This window comes from Lycium ferocissimum, chromosome 10 (assembly GCF_029784015.1).
Source record: "Lycium ferocissimum isolate CSIRO_LF1 chromosome 10, AGI_CSIRO_Lferr_CH_V1, whole genome shotgun sequence".
NCBI lineage: Eukaryota > Viridiplantae > Streptophyta > Magnoliopsida > Solanales > Solanaceae > Lycium > Lycium ferocissimum.
The window spans coordinates 66937269-66962859 of record NC_081351.1 but is presented as its reverse complement, the minus strand read 5'-3'; the positions used below and the strand labels follow the sequence as shown (position 1 = coordinate 66962859).

The 25591-nt window shown below is 38.8% G+C and overlaps 1 protein-coding gene across 7 annotated transcripts in view; it reads left to right on the top strand.

The window, feature by feature from the left end:
- LOC132034509 (cationic amino acid transporter 4, vacuolar-like) overlaps window positions 1-14391 on the top strand; it is a 17581-nt gene extending 3190 nt beyond the window's left edge. Inside the window, exons 4-15 of one of the 7 annotated variants that reach the window (XM_059424915.1) lie at window positions 389-523; window positions 637-755; window positions 835-931; window positions 2131-2303; window positions 2392-2458; window positions 5829-5987; window positions 6079-6191; window positions 6274-6344; window positions 8914-9013; window positions 13193-13305; window positions 13824-13899; window positions 13976-14391. In XM_059424915.1, coding sequence (XP_059280898.1) covers window positions 389-523; window positions 637-755; window positions 835-931; window positions 2131-2303; window positions 2392-2458; window positions 5829-5987; window positions 6079-6191; window positions 6274-6344; window positions 8914-9013; window positions 13193-13305; window positions 13824-13899; window positions 13976-14126 — 1374 coding nt within the window. In that variant the 3' untranslated portion in view covers window positions 14127-14391. Of the gene's footprint in view, window positions 1-388; window positions 524-636; window positions 756-834; window positions 932-2130; window positions 2304-2391; window positions 2459-5828; window positions 5988-6078; window positions 6192-6270; window positions 6345-8913; window positions 9014-13136; window positions 13306-13823; window positions 13900-13975 lie in introns of those variants that run through there. The other 6 variants (XM_059424914.1, XR_009409130.1, XM_059424917.1 and 3 more) reach the window with 6 other exon arrangements.
- Window positions 14392-25591: the final 11200 nt, after the last annotated feature.

Here is a 25591-nt window from a genome sequence, read left to right as displayed (position 1 = left end):
GTAAGCCTGTCTCTTAGAGGAGTATCTCCCAGCCAATCATCATACAAGAAAATTTCTTTTGCAATCCCCTAGATCTAACTGGATCAGTTCCTTGTGTTCCTCCCATAAGCTTTCTTATATTCTTCCACAAACCACAGCTATTAGGGAACTAACAGGATTCGACACCAGAAATTGCTGGTACCATTTGTAACTAAACAATTTTCTTTTCTTCCACTGAGGAATTTTCTCTTGACTATATCTCCACAATCACTTGAAAAAAAGGCTTTTGTTCAGCAATTGTAATTTGTATACTCAATCCGTCCCCTCGCCTTTTTTGCTTCACAATTTCCCACTTTACCGGATGAAAGGACTTCTTTTCCCATTAGTAAGTACTATTTTCATTTTGCAGGCTTCATTCTTTGGTGGTGTGGATAAACTGCCCTCAATTTTGGCTCGTCAAACCATTTTCGGTATATTAGTAGACCCTGGTGCTGCAATCTTAGTTGTCCTTATCACTGCCCAATTATGCACCGGGATCAAGGAGGTGCATCCTTTTCTCACTAAAAGAGCTTCTCTTCCATTTCCTTTATCTATTGTCTAACTTGTCTTCAACTGCACTGTTATTGTACTCCTGCAATTGGAAAATCTCATATACAGAGTTCCCTTGCGCATGCCATAATTACAACCATCAATATTAGTGCTCTAGTGTTTATTGTCGTAGCTGGTGCATACCTGGGATGTAAGACTGGCTGGCCAGGTTATGAAGTTTCTAGTGGGTAAGTGGTTCTTTATATATGGTTTTACTGTCTTACATGCCACCAACATTTGGACTGATGCATTTCTTTGAGTTTCTAGGTACTTCTTTTTTGGAGTAAATGGGCTGTTGGCTGGCTCTGCGACAGTCTTCTTTTCTTACATTGGTTTTGATATAGTTGCTAGCACAGCTGAGGAGGTATTAGCTGCATATCATATAAAAGCCACCTGTTTCCTTCACTAGTACTCATGGTTTCCACATAAGAAGAGTTGATTTCCTTATTTATTTTTAGCTTTGAGTGCATATGACATTATGATGAAAGTTTAGTTGGTCTAGTCTGAAATATCTGCACCCAATTCTTAATTTCCGTAAAGAATAAATCCACATTGCTCCTCCAAACCTCATATTCTTTGTTACAAGTTGATTTCTTCCCATCTGCCTAAGCCTTGATGGTCAGAATTACCCGGTATACCTCTACTGGTGGTGGAGGTAGCAGGTACCTGATGGAATATCGAGGTGTGTGCAAGCTGGCCGGACACTGCTGTCATTAAAAAAACATGGTCATATGCCTAAAAAGAAAAGGGCAGCCCGGTGCACTAAGCTCCCGCTATGCGCGGGGTCCGGGAAGGGGGACCACAAGGGTCTAGGCCTTATGCACTTCAGTTACTTGCCTATCCACTCTCATCCTAGACTCTACTAACTTATTTGTAATCAAAGCCACATTGTTCTTTCTTCTATTAAAGCATTATGTGACGGTGACACCATGATATTTGAGACCTTAGTCTCCATCCTACTTTTAGCCGTCTCGCATACTTACTCATCCAAGAACTTCGTCTCTGATTACTTCTTCATCCCCTAAGATAATCTTCTCCCTCAAGTTTTGACCTCCATTCTACATCTTCATTATACGGTTATACAGAAAATTCCTCATTTGTCTCCCTCTCCTGCTCTTCTCACTAAAATCTTATTCCCACCCCCCCGCTCGAACTCCAAATCTCTTTTGCATCATAAAATTCCTCTTTTCTTTTGGGATAAAGATCCATAAAATTCCTCTTATCAATAATAGCCATCCAATAAAAGAATTTTGTGCTGCAATATCTAGGATAATCGGACAATGCTATGAGTTTGTACATGCATGTTTTCTTAAAGAAGCACTGGTGTAGAATATTTAGTTCTTGTGATCTTCTCTTCATCTGTATGACAGGTTTAAATATTTCTACATCATTTTTGTTGGCTTAAAAATTGCTGTTTGAATGGCTCTTTGTTTGATTGTAGCTGAGCATATCTCTTGCTATCCTCTGGATTCTGCATTACTGAATCTCAAGGATAATACAGAGTTGCTTCAATATATTTTTGTTGCAATTAAAACATGGACTTACTTACAATTGACGTAATAGGTAAAGAACCCTCAACGTGACATGCCTCTTGGTATAGGGATTGCACTATCCATATGTGGCATATTGTATATGCTGGTATCAGCTGTTATTGTTGGTTTAGTTCCATACTACGCATTGGACCCCGATACACCAATTTCCTCTGCTTTTGCAGGCTATGGCATGGAATGGGCTGTGTAAGTTTGTGACATAACCTACAGTTTATTATTCTCAATATGTACGTTTTAGGCTTTGTTTGAACTTGATTACTTTGATGGCTTGCAGTTACATTATAACCGTTGGAGCTGTGACTGCTCTTTGTGCAAGTCTTATTGGTGCAATTATTCCACAGGTATTAAATATATGATTATATTTAGTTACAGAGTGTCTAACTTGAACCAAGTGCTTCAAGGGAGCAAATAACGAAGAGTAACTACAGCAAAGTCGTTCCGACAACCAACAATTCTTTTATAATTCTGAGCAAGTTATAGAATAGCTGGATTAAATTTTTATCAAACTGAGACTTATTTGTCACATGGAACTTCTTTTATCAAACTGAGGAAAAAAATGATGCAATTTGAAACGGAGAGAATCTTTTCTCTCTCTTGGGATAAGATCCATCTCTTGTTCTCCTACTTTTTCAAGTGAATCCCGATGGCATCTCCTGGCTTCCATTCTAACCGTGATGTGTGTGACATTCATACTACGTTTTTCTATGTTTGTATCTTTCTCACTCTCTTGTCTTGGTTTACACTTAATATTTTGTGGTTCCCTTCTTCTCTCAAATCCTTTACTTCCGGTTATAGTTAGAACTTTGATTCATTGAGAAACGTAAATCAAATCAAAGGGCAGCTCTTGCGTATATAAAAAGGGCAGGGCAGCCCGGTGCACAAAGCATAGCAGGGTCCGAGGAAGGGACACATCCCAAGGGAACCTTGATTCTTGCGTATATGTCTCATGGAAAGAAATTTCTTGTTTATCTTGGCAAGGAAGCTATTCAAAATTGTGAAAATTGGTTGGAAAACTCAACTTTGAATAGATGATTAAAAAGAAGAAGGAACTTTGTCAGTCGCTTAGGGGCGGAGCTAGCAATAGGAAAGGGGATTTGAATCCCCTTTATCAAAAAAGTATACTTCGCAAATAGGGAAAAAATAATAAAAAAATTAAACTTTTTTGTTATTAAACTGTCGAATCCCTTTGTCATAAGTGAAAATTCTAGTGCAGTGGTAAGGGGAATTCAAAAGTTCTAGGTCACAAGTTCGAATCTGAACTATGCCGTTCTAGCATTTTTTGAATCCCCTTATATAAAGTCTTAGCTCTGCCACTGATTTGCATAAATGTTAGTTACAGCGTTATACGTATGGCCTCAGATGGAGTTCGCGAGATTTGTTGGAGATGGAGAAAACAAGAGCAATCTTGGCAGTTTATTTGCTTTGTGGAAGTACAAGGCTAGAGGAAGAATCAGAAAATAATGCCAGAAATTATCTTGAATGCTGGGTGGTTGAAGCTGCTTGAGATGATACAGAGATTTATAAAGAAAAACACAGAATTGTCCAAGAGAAGTAAACACTGAATTAGATAATTCTCAAGATTTAGTAACCCGGTTCCTTATCAAAAGAAAAAGAAGAAGATTTTAGTAACCTGGTTGGGGAGGTGTATGTAGATAAGTACATCCCTTGTAAAACATTCCCAATATTATAAACAAGATTTCCACTGCCTAAGACATTCCCAGTAGAACTCTCCTAAGACAAATTTTTACTGATAGGTTGGTGACTGCCTGCTTAAGAAAAGGTTCGCTCTTGTCTTCTCCAATTCTTTCCTTCTAAAAGTATTGAATATTGGTTCAAAATTGCTATTCTACTTGTCAAGCAGCATTCCATCCCTCAACCTGGTACTCAGCCCTTTTCCAGTTCTATGGGTTCTACAGAAAAGATGTAATACTGAACTTGAATCATAAGTCCTAAGTGTCCGGCAGCTGTCTAGACAGAGAGATGCCCTAGAAATGATGATATAGTTGCAAGCAAGCGTAATATCACAAGTTCCTATTCCAAAAACCCATAATATATGTCCCTGATTTGGTATTTCAAGAAAATGTTAAAAAAGAACAGTGATTCAAGATCATCCAATCTGTTGGCCCTTCAAAAAGCTCCATTTAGTGGATAAATTGTTTACAAACACAAATTTTACATAGGACAGTAGTTTGATACGTTGATAACACCATGGATAAGATGCCTGAACAACATCAACAGAGATACTATGTACTCGTTGGGTCTTTTAGAGCATTGTGCACCTGTAACATACCTTTTTATCTGGCTAACCCAGCAGATGATACATGATACAACTTTCTTGATTGAATTTTGTAGGCAAACATCCATCAATTTTTTGATCATTTGCACATGTTCATATGATACTTATCATGATGTAAGTCTATCCTCTTTTTTGGGGGGTGTCAGGGCTAAAATGTTACTCCCTCCAGATCAAATAGATTGTCCACTTAGGTTTTTTTTTCTTGAGTCAAAAAGAGTGTCCACTTATCAAATCAAGAAAGAATTAACCTTATTTTTTCAGATTTGCCCCTATTAAGTGCTATGTGATCAAATCCCAATACCTATTTAATTAGGGGCAGTTTAGTCAAATTACCTCTTTTTGTCTAGGAGTTAGTATTTTTTTAAGGGGTGTGCAAATGGCTAAGAGGACACTCTTTGATCCGGAGGGAGTATTACTTACCCCCTCCCTTTTCCTCCTTGCATCGCATATCATCTGATGCTTTTGATGGGACTGCCTATAATAGCTAAATTTTAGTATATTCAAGTGTTGTCAAAGGCTTAACTAGTCATTGGTCTTTAGCACCAAAGAAAGTCGAGAGATCGGCGAAAACCTTAAAAAAGCGCTCCAGGTCTGTTGGGACTTTAAGTGCTTTAAAGTGTGGGCTTTAGTAGAAAAAGGCCTAATGAAGAAAAAAAGAAAAATATATCTGTACTGCAAGAAAAAAGTAACAAATTTTGTTAATTATATTTATTGTTTAGTACTGCTTGATCCAAGAGAGAATGCATGGGAATTAAGCTGCACGCCTTCATGCCTTGCCTACACGGAAGCGCAACTCAAGCGAGGGCCCTCCTTGAGCTATTTTTAGCTTCAAGGCTTAAGCGCTTCTTAAATGAACTTTTGACAACACTGGTACATTCTGTGGAATTGTTAAAATGTCCCATTTTGGCTGAGGGAATGAACTATTGTCTCTTTATATTATTTTTGGCTATCCTCTCCTTATGGGCTAGCTTTTAGTGTTGAGTTAGGACCAAGGTCTTTTTTGCTTAAATGGTATCAGAATCAGACCCATCCTATTGTTGGTTTATTCAATGTTGTGTTTGTCCATGCCACAAATGTCTAACACTGGGCATGCGAGGTGGAGGTGTTAGAATGTTCCATATAGGTTGAGCAATGGATTGTTGTCTCGTTATATTGTCTTAGGTAATCCTTATCTCCTGAGGTAGCGTTTGGAGTTGAGTTATGCCCAAGGACAAACTTTTTCTAGAGATAATTCTTGGCCTCTTTCTCTGATAAACTTTGTGATATTCTAAGATCCCCTAGTTTGGCCCCTCAACAAATCTGATATTTATAAGATCTGGTAGCTATGATTTTTTTTTTTTGTTTCTTGTTGTGCATAACTTTCTTTTCTTTTGTTCTTTTGTGTTTCCCTCTCTCTCTCTGTGGCAAACAAATAGCCTCGAATACTGATGGCGATGGCTAGGAATGGATTACTGCCATCCTTTTTTTCAGACATCAGTAAGCACACTCAAGTTCCTGTCAAGGGAACCATAGCAACTGGTATCTTTATTGCAATCCTAGCCTTCTTTATGGATGTCTCTCAGCTAGCGGGAATGGTAAGCTATAAGTAGGAAGACTTCCATGCTTAAAAGAGGCAAGCTTGAAAGAATTCAAAGAGAAGTTAGAAAATTTGGCATGTTTTTGCAGGTTAGTGTTGGCACATTGCTCTCATTTACCGTAGTTGCTCTTTCAATCTTGATACTTAGATATGTTCCGCCGGATGAACTGCCTATCCTGCTATCTGACCAGCAATCAAATGTGTAAGTATCATTTGCACAATGATAATAAATTTAAGATTTATTGCGAAGATGCTAAAGATATAGATAATTCTTGCAACAGTAGTGGTCAATATCTAGATGCTCTTGGAGAAGATGTGGTTGAAAGGCCTCTTCTTCAGAAAGATATAGCTCAAGGTAGCCTTCTCATGTTATTGATTGCACAGTGAAAAGTTTATTTTGAGTTGATGGTTTGTGACATACAATGAGCATATAAAGGCACGCCAGATAAAATATTGGTTGGCATGCGATTACTACCATGTTTTTTTTGGTGTGTTGAAAGCTTTCTCAAAATTTGTTTGACAGTTACCTTCCTGTTAAGAATATAATTTGCTTCATTGGAATTCATTTTTATTAGAAGTAATCTATAGGAGAGTCTGTCTTGCTCTCATTTGATAGATCTAGCTTGAAAGCTTGTCCTTTTTATCTCAGTTTGTCTGCCACCTCGCGTTAATCCTCATGATACTGTAGATGCTCTGGGAAGTTCATCATTCGTTCCCAAAAATATCAGTATTTTTTTGAAATTTTTTCCTGTTAGTTATATGACATTTGAACCCTTTGAAAACTGAAAATGTGCTTGCATAAACAAAGTGCAGGTACTTCTATATTGTCTCCCTTTTTTTTATTTATTTTAAAGGTGTAGCAACAAGAATGTAAATAAACTTGTTTGCCAATATTTGTGCTCATCAGAAGGAATCTTTTAAATTCTTCTAGTCAACCTGAGTTTCCTCTTGATGATGCTCTCTCATATCTACCTATACTCACTTCACTAAGCATAACGCTAACAAGGCGTTGAAGTTAACCTACAATTTTGTATGGATTGCATGGGAAGTGTCTTCTAGACCAGGCTATATAGGAGTTATCATTTTATGTTTTGTTTGAATTGGGTGTCAAGGAGAACCTTCAATTATTTCGTTGTTTCTTTAGATAATGTTTGAAAATGTTTTACACTATGATCTTTTAATAGAATCTAAGCATCAAACTCAAAATCTTAAGGCAATTGGTGGCATAGCTCAGCATTATAAATCCTTTTGGAAACCATACACAAACAATGAGGGATAATTGTATTCTCTAATACAATCCCGCACATGTAACCCGTCTCTTGGGTTCACACGTAGACTGAAGATCTCTATTTTTGTTGGCCTTTCTTTGGAAGTAGAGAGATGAGGCTCAACGGAAGCTAGTTTGAAGTAGAGGAAGAAAGATTAGGCGTAAAAGGCTAATGAGTGGCCTTGGAGCGATGTCAATGGCTGGATGGGCTATTTTGCGTGAGAGAGAAGAGCTCAAAGCAGTTCCATGGGCTGAGTTCAGCCCAAAGCGATTGAAGAAGAGAGAAAGTGGGCGTAAGAGCGAGCTCACCAAAGTTTGGTTCTAATACCATGCGAAAAATGTAAGCATCCAACCCACAACTTTAAGGCAATGGGTGGAGTACCTCAAGACATTATAAACCCCTTTTGAAACCCTTACACAACAATGAGGGACAAGCGTATCCTCTAATGAAGCAAATAAAAGCATGCTTTATCTAACAACTTAAGCTTTTAGGTGAGATGACCACACACTTCAATATGGTATCAGAGTAGACAGAGGTCCTGGGTTCGAGTTTCACCACCATCCATTATCAAAATAGTTTTTATGTGCTTGCTTGGCCCACAAAAAGGACTTAGGCTCGCACGTGAGGGGGCACACTTTTTTTTAAAAATTTTTAACCAAAGGTCACTAAGCTGGCTGCTTAGGGGCTATTTTATTAGATAACTAAATAAAGAAAATAAACATCCCTACAAGAAACATAACATAATGCAAAAAATTGAAGTGGCAACTAGTGCAGTTAAGACTTCCTGAGAATGGTATTTCTGGTGCTTCCCATCAACTGTGGTTTGAATCTTGTGTGTTGTGTCCAATCCTCGCTCTTCCATTTCCTGATAGTGATTTGGCTTCTGAATCTAGTTCCTCTACTTGTTCTGTTGTATACTTCCTGAGCCCTTGCATCCATTGTCTGAATTTTCTCCTTTCTGCATCCTCCTGAATCCTCCTTGCCTGTGTTCCTGATATCCTCTCTCTGTTTCTGTTCCTTCTTGCTAGCTGTGTTTTTTTTTTTTTTTTGTTGCTGCTTCCGTTTCAGTGATGTGCTCTCCCTTTATCCTTTATTAACTGATCATCTGTCCCCTGTTGTCTCTTTGTTTCTGCTAACTTATATCTTAACAGATGCATATGGTCTTTGTACTTCATGCTATAATTTCCCAGTAGCAATAGCTCAATAGCTGGATGAATTTCTTGGTAGAAAGATGCTAACACTTGTAAAATCTTGGCATCATTTTCGCGCATACTAATTAAAGTATTGTTAGTTATAAGAAAGAGAGATGTTGGGGAGTTGGTTTTTTTTTTTTGGGGGGGGGGGTGGTGGGGGGGATGAGCACCCTGGAATCTTCTGGGGTAAACCATCACTTTAAAAGTATCTTTTATTAATTAAGTTTCAGATTGTCCTCATGATTACTTGAGGGATGGTGCTTTCCTCATAAGACTGGGCATTATTGGTGCTTATCCAAATTATCGATTGAGAAACAAATGCTGTTTCAGATGAACTTTCTGCGAGCTACATTCTCTACATGGATTTCATACCACAATTGAAGCTACTATAAAATCTTTGTTTCTTAGAATCTGTTGATTCAGTAATTTCTTTTCGTGGTGTGTAATTTTGTTTATTTTCAAGATAAACTCAGGACAAGGAAAATTGCTGCTTGGAGTATTACCATGGTATGTTTTGGAATTCTTGTAGTGGTAGCTGCTGTTTCAACTGAAGGTCTATCCAGGTAATGAACTTCAGTTCTCTAGTCTTCGATAAAATATTTTTTTTTTCTTTGATAAAATAATTGTCAGACTAATGTACAGTGGTCCTCTTCTTTTATTAAATTCTTCTTGTTTCTGAGATTAAAGCATATTATGGTGGTTATTAAAAAATTAAAGTATATGATGGCTGCCTGACTGAAACATCTTGAATGTCAAATTTATGGATTAAAATAAAAATAAAAATAAAAATTGAAGTGTCATCCAAAAGTTCCTAGTTTTAGAAACTCTGGAATGCTGTCTGATATAGGCCACTTGAGGGTGTTACGCCATGCCCATGCTTCTTGGATGACTTCCCAGGTTAGGAGCGTCTTTGGAGCCTGCAAGCCCATCCCACATTATGAACCCATGGTAAAGCAACTACTAATGCTTGCATTAGGGTACACTGTCTACATCACACCCCTTGGGGTGCGGCCCTTCCCACGACCCTCCTAATGCTTTGTGCACCGGGCTGCCCTTTTGGTAAATCAAACAGTAGAGAATAATCTAGCAACTCTGGTTTCCTTATGATGATGGTTTAAAGGGCTTTGGTGAGGGGTGGTTTTGGCAAGGATTGCACGTCTTTGTATCAGACCTCTCTCACTTTATTCAAGTTGGAGACCAAAAAACAGAAGGATTTGGTCTTACTTGGCCTGTAGGCATACTTGATTCTGTCGGTGATGACAATGGGGGTTGATGATTCAGCTTTTTCCCATTCCAATATGGGTAGAGTCAATCACAAGGGTAGAAAGAGATCGTCAGAATATTAGCCGGGTGGTAACACTGGTGACGAGCATGTAGCTGAAGTGGGAATTTTGAAGGCGGCGACGTTCCTTTCCTTAGATCGTGCTACGCTCATTAAGAAGAGTCATGATCCAACCAGGGCAGGCACGCCTAAGGAACACGTGTCAAAAGGAGATTTATGTTTTATTTCAAAAATTAAAATTTCATCCTAGAATCATAACTCAGTGCCGTGAAGTCTAATTGTAGCTTTTTAAGAATCTTCGGAAGGTATATTACCAAAACAACATACTTGCTTTGTAATCCCACATTTGAGATCCGTCATATCTTTTGTATCTAATTTGAATTACTTTCCTTTATTTCACTTTCCCATCTTTTTTTCCTTTTGAGTTGAGGGTCTTTCCGAAAGACCCTCAGCTCAAAAGGAAAAAAAAGATGGGAAAGTGAAATAAAGGAATCTTCAAATTAGATCTCACAAAAGATATTACAACAAAATAGTATGTTGTTTTGGTCAATAGATAGTACCTTCCCATTTTAAATTCTTCCAAAAAAGCACAAATTAATTGCTACTAATAAGCCCCTACCTCTCCCACCTAAAGTGCGACACTAGTCGGCTACATATTACCCTTCTACCCTAATCCTCGACCTCCGCACCTTCCTATATAGGGTTATGTCCCCAGTAAGCTAGAGTTGTGCCATGTATTGTCTAATCACCTCCCCTAGTTCTTTTTCGGTCTACACCTCTCCTAACTCATGTGATAGCCAACCTCTCACACCTCCTCACTGGCGTATCTTCACTCCTCCCCTTCACATGCCTAAACTATCTCTAAATAATAGCATTAGTGTGGATCGGTCCAGAGAATCAGAAGCTGCCAAGGTTTTAAGAACGCTATTTCAGTGTGAAAAGAAGGAATATAGACCCAAATATTATGGATCTACATAACCTTATGAGACTCGATAAAATTGATGTCCCTAATGTGGTTTCTCTTGATCCGGTGGACAACTGGATACTGAAATCAGAGCATCAAGAGAATTTACCTTATATTCTGTCAAGGTGAATGGGTCGGAAGTTTCGATACAGCTAGTCGGAAGTTTCGATACAGCTATGGATCTTTCTCACAGAATTGAATAAGACATTTGGGGAAAACTCGGACAAGCGTAGTCAACTTTAACATTAGAGCTACAAAATGAATGGACTGTCACTATCAATACTCATGTCCAGGAGATTTGAGAAGCTTGGGCTGAGATTATCAATGATTCTAAACAAGATAGTGTCAGCGAGATGCTACCCAGTAGAAAATGAAGTAAATGCACCTATTAGTCCGAACGATCTTCCAACAGAAATCCTCGTGTTGCCATGCTACGAAGATGGGTCTTGGTTACAAAATGGTTGGAAAAAGCAGAGATTTTATAGTCGGTCAAGAAACACTTATTGAGAAGGTGCAAGAAGTTAGGGTACAGCAACAGGAATGTGAACAATATGTCCTTGAATTGTTGCTGACAATTGAGAAGGAAAGAACAAAAATTTTGGCCAAGTGAGGGAGGAAGATTTTGCAGGGCTGAGGAATAATCTCATATCCCTTATTTCTTTTTGTGTAGGTTGGATGACGTTCGTAGAAAACCATATTTTTCTTTTGTGTAGGTTTCTACTTTCTTGGTATACTATTTGTATCCCGGTGTTCATGCCTCGATGTTGCAATACAAAATTATTACTCCCTCTGTCCTAATTAATGTGGCACACTTTCCTTTCTAGTCTGTCTCACAAAGAATGTCACATTTTTATAATTAGAATAACTTAACTTTAAAATTCCCCTTTTACCCTTAATGAAATGATTTATAATCACATAAATGTCTCAGGTTTATTTTAGACCACAAGTTCTAAAAGTCTTCCTTTCTTTCTTAAAGTTTGTGCCAAGTCAAACGATGCCACATAAATTGGGACGGACGGAGTACATCATAAAAAAAATGTTGGCCATATACATAGATAGACACTTAAAGTTGGCTCCAGCTGCTAGATAGATCTCTTAATGGCATAAATATGCCTCGTGCACACTTGGGACCGACATATTTGAGGTGTGAATTACAATCTCCTATGACGTGTAAAATGAATGTATTAAAGAACGCGTGTAATTAGAAAAAAAAATTGATGAAGTAAAGAACTCCCTTGTCTCCCTTCTTTACTTATTTTTAACCCATACCCACCACCCGCTATTCTTCTTCCTTCCCCCATCCCCTCCCCCTTTCGCGACCCAATTTTTGGAAGGCCATAACCGGCCCATAATTAGCACCTAACCTCATCAAGCGAACTGACTATCTGAACAATCATTCAAATGTGAACGGTAGAGAGGCAATGTAATAATAATATCCATGTCATAACTGCGGAATAGAGTATCAATGTAGCTGAACAAATATCCCAACGACCTATAGTATAGTCATGGAACATCTAGGTACCGAGTACAAAGTCTGAGAAGCATTTTCTACATCTGTATAGTCTCTAACAACCTTTCAAACATCCTTAGCAGTGGGCAGAAACAAATATGGTTTACCTATAGGCTATAGCAGGTTCCATGGAGTTTAGCAGCCAAGTGATCACCAATGAGTATTCTGACATCCCTGCGTTTATTCTTAGGTATCCTGGTTCTGGCTTTCTCGTCTCTTCAGTTAGGTTCTCAAGTTTCCTTGACCATCAATTGCCAAATGGCCGGGTTGGCCCATTCCAAATAATTCTTGCCATTCCGCCTATGAGAAATGAGCTGAAAAGACAAATGAAAGGAATCATCGCCTTGGTTCATGGTTGTCTCAGCCGAAACTTTGTTAGCAGAACTTTCGACTTTTGTTGATGTCGTTGAGTGACGTTGCCGAACAAATGCAGTTTTAACAGCACAAGAATAAAGCTGCTCTGATAATCATGTCTGTTTTGGTACCCACAAAGCTCTATTTTATTCATCTGTTGAGGTAAAAACTTACAGAAAAGGAGAAAAAAAAAATACTAGGAAGCTAATCTTTTAATTCTAGGAGATTTGAGAACCAAGAGATAATTTGAGCCTGATTTAATTTTCTAGAATACTTAACAACCTAGCAAGTCTCATTTTATCAGATCCATTTAGATCCAACAAATCCAATTTGCTCATAATTGATCATAATCGGATATTCACAAATCAACAGAAGTTTATAAGATGCTTTAATCATATCTAAGACATGATCGGAGATTACTGGATGTTATGACACTATTGCCTATATTGGTGAAAAAAGCTTAACTTTAGCTCAAGATTTGATTTCTGATGGCTGCATAACATTTTTCCTAGAGTTTAATCATCTTGCAGGATTTAGTGTTATTGTTATGTAATGTTCTCTTTTTCACCTCTTCAGGTTTTGCCAAACTAATGTCTGGTATCTTAAAACCTATAAATTGCTTATTGTGTCAGCATTCTGCGCTTTATATTGTGTGGAATCGGAGGTATGCTTGTAATTTGCTGTTTGGCTGTGCTTAGTTCTATCGACCAAGCTGACACAAAAAAGAGTTTCACGAAATCAGGAGGTATTGCTAAAGTTCTGTAATATTTGCAGTCATCTTACATGTCACTCGCTTACTGTATGAACAAGCATAACTCTTTTAATTGGAAATATCTGTAGTCTAATGAAGAAACAGGCTTCAGGTATACTAGATAAAGTATATTTTTACGATATGGAACTTTATCGTGTAAAATAATAGTAAGAAAAAAAAAAAAAAAAAAAAAAAAGAGGTATGATCATTTGCAGTGAGTCCAGCTGGAAAGAAGTTTTTAACTTAGTTCAAGTCAATTCTATTTTTAAAATATCTCCATTTTAAATGTATCTCATGTTTTCCAAATTTTGGAGTTCTTGTGCAAAACCTTAAAGCATAACCCTAGCTTCATATCGGACAAGCACTATGAGTAGAGAGAGCATGCTAAAGAATCTGGACATGAATTCTCTTGTTATTTTGCTTTCTACTCCACTGATTAGCTAATTATCTGGCTGTCCTAAAAATGCATCACAATGTCATTGAAGTATTTCCAATCTGTTGTTTTTTTTCAGGTTTCATTTGTCCATTTGTGCCTTTCCTACCTGTAGCCAGTGTTCTTATAAATACATACTTGCTAGTAAATATTGGGTAAGTCCTCATATTCCTTTTCTTATATTAGGAACTTGTGAATATGCATGCCAATTACTAACAATGCTAACCGCAGGGCTGAAACGTGGATACGTGTTTTAATATGGCTTGCTGTGGGAGTTATCATATACATATTTTATGGCCGAGGACACAGCTTATTGTTAGATGATGTTCGAAGGCCTATAAATCGTACTGACAATGGCCATGTGGGTGCAACATTATCTTAGGCTAACCTCATGTATCAATTCTGTACAATAAACTTAAAGGGCTAATCAACTGAAACCAGGTATAAACCTTGGTTGTAAAACACCTAAAAATACCATGTACTTGTAAACTTCATTGTAAGATGGAACTATAGCAGAAGACATGATGCTGATTGCCGTATAATGCGGTGTATATAATCATTCAAATTACCTCTAGTTAATTGAGGCCTCTTAACTGGACTCCCAGAGGAGAAGGAAAATAATTGCCAATGAAAGGGCAATTTTCTCGCATTGTGCTGATAAAAATGAATGAAGCTGGTTCATAATTTTGGGGTGAATAAAGTTAGGTGTCACTAGTTTTTATTTGCTTCTGGAAAACTAATGTCTGGGGCACTTAAGATTTGCACAACTTGTAATATTCTCCTCTTTACGGATTTGAGAAACCAAAACCCAAAAACCAATCAACTCAACATAAGCAAATTGCTTCTTTCGTCCCAAATCCAGTGACATTTGCCGGCTTTTGTCAGTTAACTGCCCGATGCACGTTACCTGGTTTTCTTGAATGGAATCAAAAGGACTCGCAGAAAAACTGATCACACATGTCGTATATTTCAGAAAAAATAATAAGAACATTTGTAGTCATTTTATTGTACCGTCACTTCTATTAATGCTTGAAAAATAAAGCAATAACATCAGATGATAAGAATTTTGAGTTCCCCTAAATTATGTACTTTTGAAAGTCAAACATCCGACATGTAACTTTCCTGATATGCAAATTCAATGTTAAAATCTTTTACAATCCGTTACAAAATAATATCCGTTTTGTAGAAATAAAATGTATTAGACGTATGTAGCTGAAATGTTACGTATAATCCATTGCACTAAAGACTTTATTTAAAGAGAACAGAGAATTGAAAAAAGAATCCCTGCTTCTTGTCACTGCATCAATTCAAAGAGAAAGCGCAGCAATGGAATTGGTGAACATGAAAAAACACAAAACCCTAACAATGGAACAAAAATAGGTGAAATTAAACTCAACCCCTCTGGAAATGTATGCATGAGTTTTGGAACATTCCATGCTTCTTCTGTCATTAGCTCTAAAAATCCTCTTCAAGATATAAACCCACAATTTGCGTGAAGCATCATCAATAAAAGTAACTAAATACATTGAAAAATGGATTAGTAGAAAACAACATTGGCTCTATCAATTCCATCATCATCTACCAAAATGATTGAAAATACAATAACAACATACATAATTATGTCTAAAATGGGGTGCGGGGAGGAGAGGAGTACGCAGGCCAGAAAATGTTCAAAAAAAGTAGGCAAACACCGTATAAGAAGTTCACGCCCTACTCTATCTCTAAAGATAAAGTGTCTTTGGACATTTAATTAAGGGTGACTAAAAAGTTTCAAATTTGAGTGGGTGACTAAAGTTATTTTTATGACGTAGGGTGACAAAATTTGGGTTAGTGATTAATGAGTTTTCACTCATATTTCAAACTTGCCCCCAAGTTTTATTTTTTACACTTTGACCCAATTTATATAAAATCCTAAATTACCTAAAATTGGTAAAACAAAAAAAAAAAAAAAAAAAAAAAAAATATGCCTACTCAACGACGATCTCTTCTTCTTCCGCGAATTTTCTCAGCTATTTCCTCCTCCTCCTTCTTCTTCTTCATTTAGAAAAAGTTGCTCAAAAAATAAATAAAAAAATAACCCGATTTATGTAATTTCTGGACTGAATTTTGTTTGTGTAGCACCGACATTACTTAATAAGTGATTTCTGCTCATTTGGTAAGTAAAATAATGTTATTTTGTGTCAATTATTCATGCTCGTATAGTCACTTTTCGATTATCAAACAATTTACAAGATGGCAGAGTTCTGATTTGTTGCAAATAAGTGCTGAAGATGTTGTATAAGAGCTTTTGAATTTATTGCATCAACTAATAAAGAAGTTGCAACAACTATTGTAGTTGTTGCAACACTTGCAACAACTGTTGTCGTACTCATCACCATATTACAAGGTGGAGACATACATAATTGCATATTGTGAGGAAATTCGTCCTGTGCCTTCTAAAGAATTTCGAGGAGTTCCTTTGGAAAATATTTAGAGAGAAATACCTCCTCCATATGTTGAGCCGGGAAAACTGGGAAGAAGGTGGACAAAGAGGAGGCGTGGAGTCAGGGAATTATTTGCAACGCGAAAAAATAAATGCTCTGTATGTAAGATGGTTGGCCACAAAAGAACTACATGCCCAGATCGAAATGCTTAATAGTTGTTAATCTTGTTCTTACTTGTTATAATAAATACTGTTGTTGATGTTTGTGAACTTGGGTTGTATGTCATTTTAATGTTGTTCTTTCTTGTAATGGTAAATTCTGTTATTGGTGTTTGTGAACTTGATTTGTATGATATGTTGATCTTGTTCAAATCACAAATTGTACGTTCTGTTGTTAATAAATCACTGAACAGTTTCTAAGAAATTACAATGTTTGCTACAACAACTTTGTAACTTGTTGGGGTTTTCCAACTAGTGATAGGACTTGTTGCAACAACTAGTTATTTGTTGGGATTTTTCAAACAAGTGACAAGACTTGTTGCAACAACTATGTGTAACAATAAATTAGAGAGAGAAATAATGAATTTCTCTCTAGTCCACTAAACCTTTATATGGCCTCACCCGAACGCCCCACCCCCCTAACCACTTGAGCCGCCAGACAAGACCAATTTACGTAGGGAAGGCCAATCAACAAAGCCGAGCTACAACAAGATCGATGGAGGAAATAACAAAACATCACAATCGTATTACCCCTACGTTGGAAAACCCCTACCACAATGGGAAACAAAGGACACGACCAATCTCCCTCTCTCACGGAGAAATCTAGACTCTACCATCCATGGCGTTACTCGCTAATCATTAAACTCTTTGGTAAAAGGATACCACACCAATTCCTATGAGCAAAGCTCCTAGAAATGTGGCGACCAACGGAGAACCTAGTACTAATTGATCCAGGGTACTGATTTCTTCATAGTCAAATTCCCCGTAAGAATGCAAATACGAAGAAAGTCCTCCTGCAAGGACCTTGGTTCATCGATATTTCCTCACCGCCGAAGTCGGGAACCAAAATTTTGCCCAACTAAGCCATCATTGAATCAATCGCCATTCGGGTCCGCTACCCTAGACTCTACGTAGTTCTATGACACCGGAATATGCTAGTGTTGGGGAATTATACTTGTACCTTCTCAACTCTCCGAGGTCGTTACGTGGACTGTCTAAGTACCAATCGATTCACCTAAGTGAAATCCTCCATTACCACAGGAGCACACTTAAACTCGTTATCTGGCGAAGTGAGGGATTCTTTGTAAAGGGTGTGGAAGGCTAGGCCATACAAGGGAAAAGTGCCACAACAAAACCACTAAGAAAAATGCTCCTTCAACCAGCTCTGTAACGCCCCAGGTGCTAGAAGTATCAGAGAAATGGACCACAGTTATTTTCCCCAAGAAGAAGACAACTTCCTCGCCAGTAAAGAGAAGCGAAACACCAAAAGGAAAAAATGAGGGATGACCTGCAAACCACAAAGGTATGAACGCTCACTCCCAAAATCCCCCGCCCATATTTTTTCAAGCAAGTTTTGCATTTCACCACCAAAGTGACAAGAATACCATGCATATACCTGGCCCAAGTGGCTACTGCTAACTCTTTCGGTGTCACTAAGATCAATCCACAAAACGATGTCATTACGGAAAAGTAAAAATTGCCAAACGACGTCGTTAATGAGCAAAAGGCAAAAGGGCTTGCATCCTCAGCAGATCCATACTAAGGCTACCTCAATAGTAGAGCCCAAAAATCTCCTTTCAGCCAAACCAAGTACACCAAAAAAAAAAACCAAAAATATCCAAACCCACCCCAAGATAAAACACCCACCCTCGATCCCAAAATACTAATATCCGCTTAACACCCCAAATATTTATTCACAATCATTCGTGACCAAATATTAAATCCAACTTGGCAATTGGCACACTCTACCTCCCCACACCAACTCCCTCGCAAATACCTAAAACCACTCCAAACACCACCTTCTCAAGAATCATTCCGTAACGACCCGTTTGGTCGTTATAGTCTTTTCGGTACTTTCACCCTTCCCGAGCTTCGTTTTTAGCTCACATTTGACCAGAGGGGATAGTTGGCACACTTCCTGAGGTCTTTGGATATGATTTGGATGACTTTTTGGGAAATTCACTCTCATGAGTTCTAGAAATCTCCCAACACATCCCCCAAACATTTATACCCCATTAAATCAAGAATTTAATAAGATTACACCAAACTAGTCTATGAAGTATCGTTTCGTTTCTACTGGATGTCATTACTAGGTCACTGAAGAAAGTCGGGGTGGCGTAGTTCTTCAAGTATAAGGTATGTTCTTCATCCTATCTCTTATGTTTAGCCGATTTGAAGGATTACAAGTCTTAAAAGTGAAAATAGTTACGAAGGAAAGTGTCATAAAGTGTCGTGTTGTAGTTGTTGTGTTACGGATCACAGCATGTTACAAGCCGCAGTGGTTTGGCCGATTTACATGTATATGGATGGTATCTAATGTTTTTGGTGTATCAGCGAGATTACGCTCCTTGATCGGTGCCATGGTTGTATATCACATCAGACAAAACATCAAACGGGACGTTTTGCAAAATATTTTCGGGTATCGGATGCATTTACGTTGCCGATATTAGTACGTTTATCGTCATATTTTCATTGCATCGTGATTTAAGGTTGTGAATATACAAATAGAGATGCATGGGCTCGACTTACAGATTCTGTGCCGATTTTAATTAAAGGCTCGAGATAAAGTTGTACGACGCGAACCTAACAATAGTGTACGAATGATTTTATATGTAGATTACGAGACTACGAACGCATCTTAAGTATCAGAAGACAAAATGTAGGTTGGAAAGTCGAGAAGTGAGTCAAGTATACAAGGCGCTAAACCTTTCTTTCTTAGCGTACGCATTCCTTTGCTTTAACTCATATACGATATCTTCAATAACTCGTTTCTAAAAGTACCAAAGCTTATAGCTTCCCGACGTTCTTATGATATCATCAACTCGTTACGACTATGGGACAAGTATTTTATTACTGCTGATCTCATTTATGATCTTGTTCCTTCATGCGAGATATGTTCATGATGATAGTTCCATAATGTTAATCTGAGGTTTACCGACCTTACGCTACTCCGACGCGTTTAGAAATGTGTACTTAGGTAACGTCTTGCGGGACATAATTATACTGAAGCAGTAGATCCCCAATAAGGTATTTCCGATGCTAAGAGATGCTTATGATTGATCTCGTAGTCCGGCTAATGTTCGCCACTACAAGAGGTCCTTACGGCCCGTAATCGTGCTTATAGCATCGATGGATCGTGGCGCTATAACGATGTTGACGGCTTACGAGAAGCATATGATTAATCGTGGAGACAAGGTCACAGCCGGTGATTATACTAATACTCTGCCTACGACTACGGTGATGTTACTTATCGGGTTATGGCTGGACAAGGGGTATATGTATTTATTATCGGTTCATCACAATAAAAAGTACATAGATAATAATCGCTCTCTATGACTGCGTTTATGTATTTACCACCATGCTACGGCCGGGTTGGGGGTATTATTACCACCGAGTTGGATGGCTGCACAGAAGTACATCGACTGGCCGGGGTACAGGCTTAATACGGGGCGATAATCGAACGTATACACACATGCATACGGGGTTGGGTGTACACACACCCATCATTGCGTATAGCACTAGATGATATATGATACGTAGTTCGCACGCGCATTATATATACGTAGCCGGGGAGATACGAGCATGTTTATTTACGCGTACAAACTCTCACAAGAAGTCGAAGTGCAGTTGATGCTTATCTTTCCTTTCTGCAGCACATATATATATATATTTATTATATTACATTTCCGCCTTACATACTTATTAATATTCAGACCGACGTCCTTTCATGTGACGCTCGCATCTATGCCCCTGTGTGTAGACAGACGGACAAGGATCTTCCTAAAAGAGGTCGTCAGTACTAGTTTTGATTAGCGGGCTCCACTTCTTCCCGGAGCACACGAATCGGGTCGTATATGTACTTACAGGTTATGGTATTTCGGCCCCGTCCAGACTTGTATACTTCGGTCAAGTTCGCAGGCTTTCATAGACAAAGGTTTTGTATACCGCTTAGTTATGTCTCACACAAACATCGGATTCGCGAGCCCACGGTCTATATACATATATATACTTACGTATGATATTATGTTTGTATTTAGCCCTCGGGGTCTTATTTTGTCACAGACATTAAGAGACGCGAGGCTATAAGTTGGTTCGCTCGTTTCCGTAAGCATGCCGGTGCTACCATGCCCTACCCGAGTTGGGGCGCGATGTGCTATGCAATGGGGTGAAAAGATATGTTGAAAAATAATGTCCCGAGTGTTAACTTGGTCCTCGCACAGATACACTACCATTTTACAGTTCCATATAACATAACACGGTTTCGGTGCAATGAGCGCAAGGTAAGTCCCTAGCAGACAACATGTCACCTCTGTAACTCCGGGCCCCGGACGTAACACGGCACCCGTGCCCGATCGGCATGTGACCGAGCGAACTATCCGTCGGTCAATCACGCGATGTCAAAACATGACTAAGTTATAAAATAAAATTAACACATGCTGATTAACTGGAAGTTTGACCAAAACATCATAATGCGGAAATACTTAGACAAATCAAAATGTGGAAGTAGCCAACCCGGCTAAACCAAAACAATCGAGTATTATCTTAATGCTAACATAACAAATATCCGACCGTGTCTATGGCTCTAAGAATACCGAATAATATAACCGTCTAAAAACTAAAATAATCCGGATAGCCGATAACGCCCCGGAAAGAACTGGGCTCACCACACGATACGTTATTACTCACGAAACAAATTGAGTGGGTATTAATCCGTATATCGTTACCTCGCATCGCGACGCAAGCCCCCAAGCAATAAAAAGGGACATCGTAGCACACGGAATTATCTCTTGTACGTAAAACAGCGAAGCAATAAAGTACCAGAACCGAAACCAAGACCGATAACCGTAACTCGTGATAGCAAAGGAAGAGATATGAATACTCCCCGCTCCGTATCCGAATTATCTATTTTATCCGTGTTTGTATATGTGGGAGCCTCGGCCCAATAATAAACGCACGCTATGGCCTCGGCTTAGTAGTACGTCGATCAACGGCTCGTCAAGTATACGTATATATGACCGTGCCCTCGGGCAAAATCACATATGCTCAATTATGGTTAATTAATAAAAGACCGAGACCATAAAAACAATGGACAATACCGAATCGAAATAGACATCTTTGGATCGAACCGAAAACATTATTTGTTTCGAGCATCTTTGAATTTCTGAATCGCGACTCTGTGTAACAATACATAAGCCTATAAAGATTGCGTCTTGAGTTCATGATATTCAAATCGACAACTATGAACAAGTGCCGCAACCCTTAAGATAACAGTTACACAAATATATCATGAAACTAGGGCTAACCGTATTCCGAGTCAAATTACCGACAAGTATGAAGAATGAGGCGTAGGGAGAATCACGAACATTCCCTAACGTAGATAGTTAGCCTCGCATACCTTAATTGCCTTTGAGCATAATACAATGTTCGTCGACCCTTCAACTTTAATCTACATCAATACAAGTCAAAGGGATTCTATTAGCAATAATATCCATGCTTTGGTCATCTAAGCATTTTATCAAACACTTAGTGGGCATAAAGCTCCACAACCTTCATTAATGGTGTTTTCTTCACCCAATTCTCATTATATTACTTCTAGCTGATTCTACAATCTCAATTGGATGTAATTAACATAATTCTTCATCACCCACATGATTACAACAATCCCAAGTCAACAATCCAAAACCCTAGCATAGTTCATATAATTCTCTTTATCAAACCCATTTACTATTCTCCCAAGAACTCATCAATTCACAACTATAAATGATTAGAGAGTAGAAGCATTACCTTTTTGAAGTCCAATCCTCTTGAATTCAAGTTCTAGGGTTTCCACGTCCAACAATAATGTTCCAATCATAACTCTATGGATTAGAAGGATTTACTCAATTTAGAAAGGGATTAGGGATTTGAATTCAACCTAGAATCATTATAAAACTTACCTTGGAGGGTTCTTGAGGCTTGGGACTTGTTCTCTCTGACTTCAGGGTGATTTTCGTGACTAGAGGTGTTAGGGAAGTAAACCCCAAGCTTATTTAAAAAGCGAAAACTCGACTTTTGACCCGAAACCCGACCATTTACGCGATGGGACCGCGATGCACGTACGGCCCGCGCTGACCCACTGCGGTCGGTGGTCAGAGAGGGTGTTTTTGTGTGATCGGCCCGCGACGCGGAGCCATCGCACGCGCCCTCAGGCGCCTCGCCACAAGCGACATGTGTTGGTTCTGCGTAGTGTTCGGTAAAATGGGCATAACTTCTTGTACAGATCTCTATTCAGGATACATAATATACCGTTGGAAAGGTATTTCAAATATCCACAACTTTTATGTTTTAAGTTTTCTCAAATTCTCAACGGATTTTCACGAAATTGGACTGGAAGGCAGACGTATCGAAAACTTAGCCGATTCTATAGAATTTTAAGTGCCTTACTATTAGCCATCTTGAGAAGATCATATCTCCTTGCTCCGATCTCTAATTGTCCTGGTCATTATATCGTTAGAAAGGTATTTCTACGTACTACAACTTTTATTAAGGGTACTTTCCCAAATTCCCAACTAATCGGAATTGTGGTCTGCCCGAAATAGGCATCAACCATTTTCGCAAACGTTCAAACCTTGGCTTTTAAAACAAAACCTAATGATACGAGTCTAACCTTAGTTTTAAGATACGGAGTGTAACAAAATAAGCCATCATACTTAGTAATGCGACCTAGTCATCAAGCAAGCTGCACTGAATGGAAGGTAAAAGTCCTAGCATTATCCGACTCAGTGAGCTTACAAACTTCATTGCACGAAGTTGTAGTGTTAGAACAATATGTAGCTGTTTTTAAGGGGAAAGATCGTCAACATAGAAGCACAACCTGTCACACCCTTAATCCGATAGGGTGTGATGGGCACCCGACCACCTGGTAGGGCGAACCGTGAACTTTCGTAACACACGTAATCACGGGCTTGTGACCGCAAAACGTGTCAAAATACGAAGAAAAATTTTCAAAGAACATCATGCTTTCGTCTTTCAAATCAAACAAAATGCGTAGTCATAGCGAATGCAGCAACATAATGCGTGCGTGCCGGCTTACGTGGCCGATTACGGGGGGTCGTGCGCGATAATGCATAATAATACATCGGCTTACGCGGCCCCGACTTGCAAAAGCCGACGTATCGCGCACGCGACAGCGTGCGCAAAGGTCTCTAACGTAACTCCGGATACACATACAAAAGCATTCGACATCGGCGGCACTCACGGGAATGGGGTCGCCCCGTCCGGACGGAACATGTACGCTGGCATCACTGCTCATCGCGGGTACGCACGCGGCGAAAGCGGCCCCAGAAGAAAGGGGTCGTGCGAATATGTGCGAGTATGCAAAGCATAAAATACGACGAAATCATAACCGAAGTAAGGTGTACGAACGTGAGCATAATAACCCAAATACCAAAGTACTTATATCCGAAATACAAATCATACATAAGCGATTACGAGAAGACAAATATAACCGTAATGCCCAAAATGCTTAGCTTTATTTTGAAAAACATTTCGACTACATATACGAAAAAATAACATATCATATAACCTAACGTTAACAAGATGCGCGGGAACGTACGGCCGGTCCATAAATAAAATAATAGTGCGTCGAACGTACGACCCGATCCATATATCACATAATAATGCCGAACGTACGGCCCGATCCATATATATATAATAATGCGAGGAACGTACGACCCGATCCATAAATAAAATAATAATCATACATCACGTCACGCCATCATATATCATATCGTATCGAGATTATCATATCATCAAACATCATATCACATATCACATACGGTCCGCATGGGACCAGGGCGGACGAAACGTGGTCGCCGCATCCGGACGCCACAACACATCATACTTCGAAGGTTTTATATCTCCGAACATCTCCAAAGCCCGACATACCGCGGTCGAAAAGTCCGGCGGTCGATATCACGTATCACATACCGCGGTCAAATACCCGGCGGTCAATATCGCATATCACATCATACTTCGAATCACATCATACTTCAATCATACTTGCGCGATTGTGCGCACGATACCCTACGGGATCCCAAGGATGTAACACGAACGCACGAGCGAATCGTAAGTAGCCATATGCATACAAATCTTTATTACACACTCAACGAATAGCGAAGCGAACTATTATTTCAAAACCAAGACAATAGTCAAATCGTATTTTCTTCCGAATATCACTCGAAACATACCAAACCGAACTTCAAAAACCATAGTTACGTATCTAATCATAAGTATACGAATCATTATTTCGGTTCAACAGATACAAATATATAATCATACTCGGGGTCGGAAAGGTAGTCATAGTGAATTCTTTCAAAAGCCATCGAATTATACGAAGAAAATCGGACGGGACAACTGACGAAATCAACCCAATCCGGCCCGCCTACGAAAATCATAGTCATCATATGTTATCGAATCATTATTACAAACTCAAAAGATAAGCAAACGATCGTATTTGAAATCGGAATAATAGTCATATCATATCCTTTCAAAAATCGTCGGAAGCGCGTAAGGAAAGTCGCGGCCCACGGAGGGGTGTCGACTCAAGTCGGGCCCGCCCATAAAAATTTAAGTCATCATACGTCATAGAATCATTTTTGAGCATATCGAAGCGATCCGGTTCTGTTTGTGAAAGTTACGGACTTTCGTAGTTTTCGAAATTATTTAGGAACAAAACTCTTTTAAAAACCAAACTTTTATGCAACTTTTTGAAAATCAATCATACAAAGACATATAAACCATAGCTTGTCCACATAAGGATGCCAACATCAAAAGCAAATACGACTCACACACGTGCTCGGATTTTTAAGAATAGAATTACCCCCGAAGCTCATAACATATCATAACTTAGCCATATCTAAGACATGCCAAAAGAAGGAAGGTAAGCTTTACATACCTCGGTCGTTCCCTAAGCTAACCCAACTCAAGTCTCGGCTCTCCAAGGTCTACATAATGTCAATAGATATCGAACATTAGTTGAAGACATTTAGGAATTCAATTCCAAACGAAGATCAAATTCTACGAATTTTGGCGATTTCCCCCGTAAATACACCAACCCCGAGATTTCAACTCGGCCAAATTCATCAACAACAACACCAACAACCAACTAGCAACATTAATATTCAATTCCAATGCATTCTAACATTAAATACACTTCTTTATATACT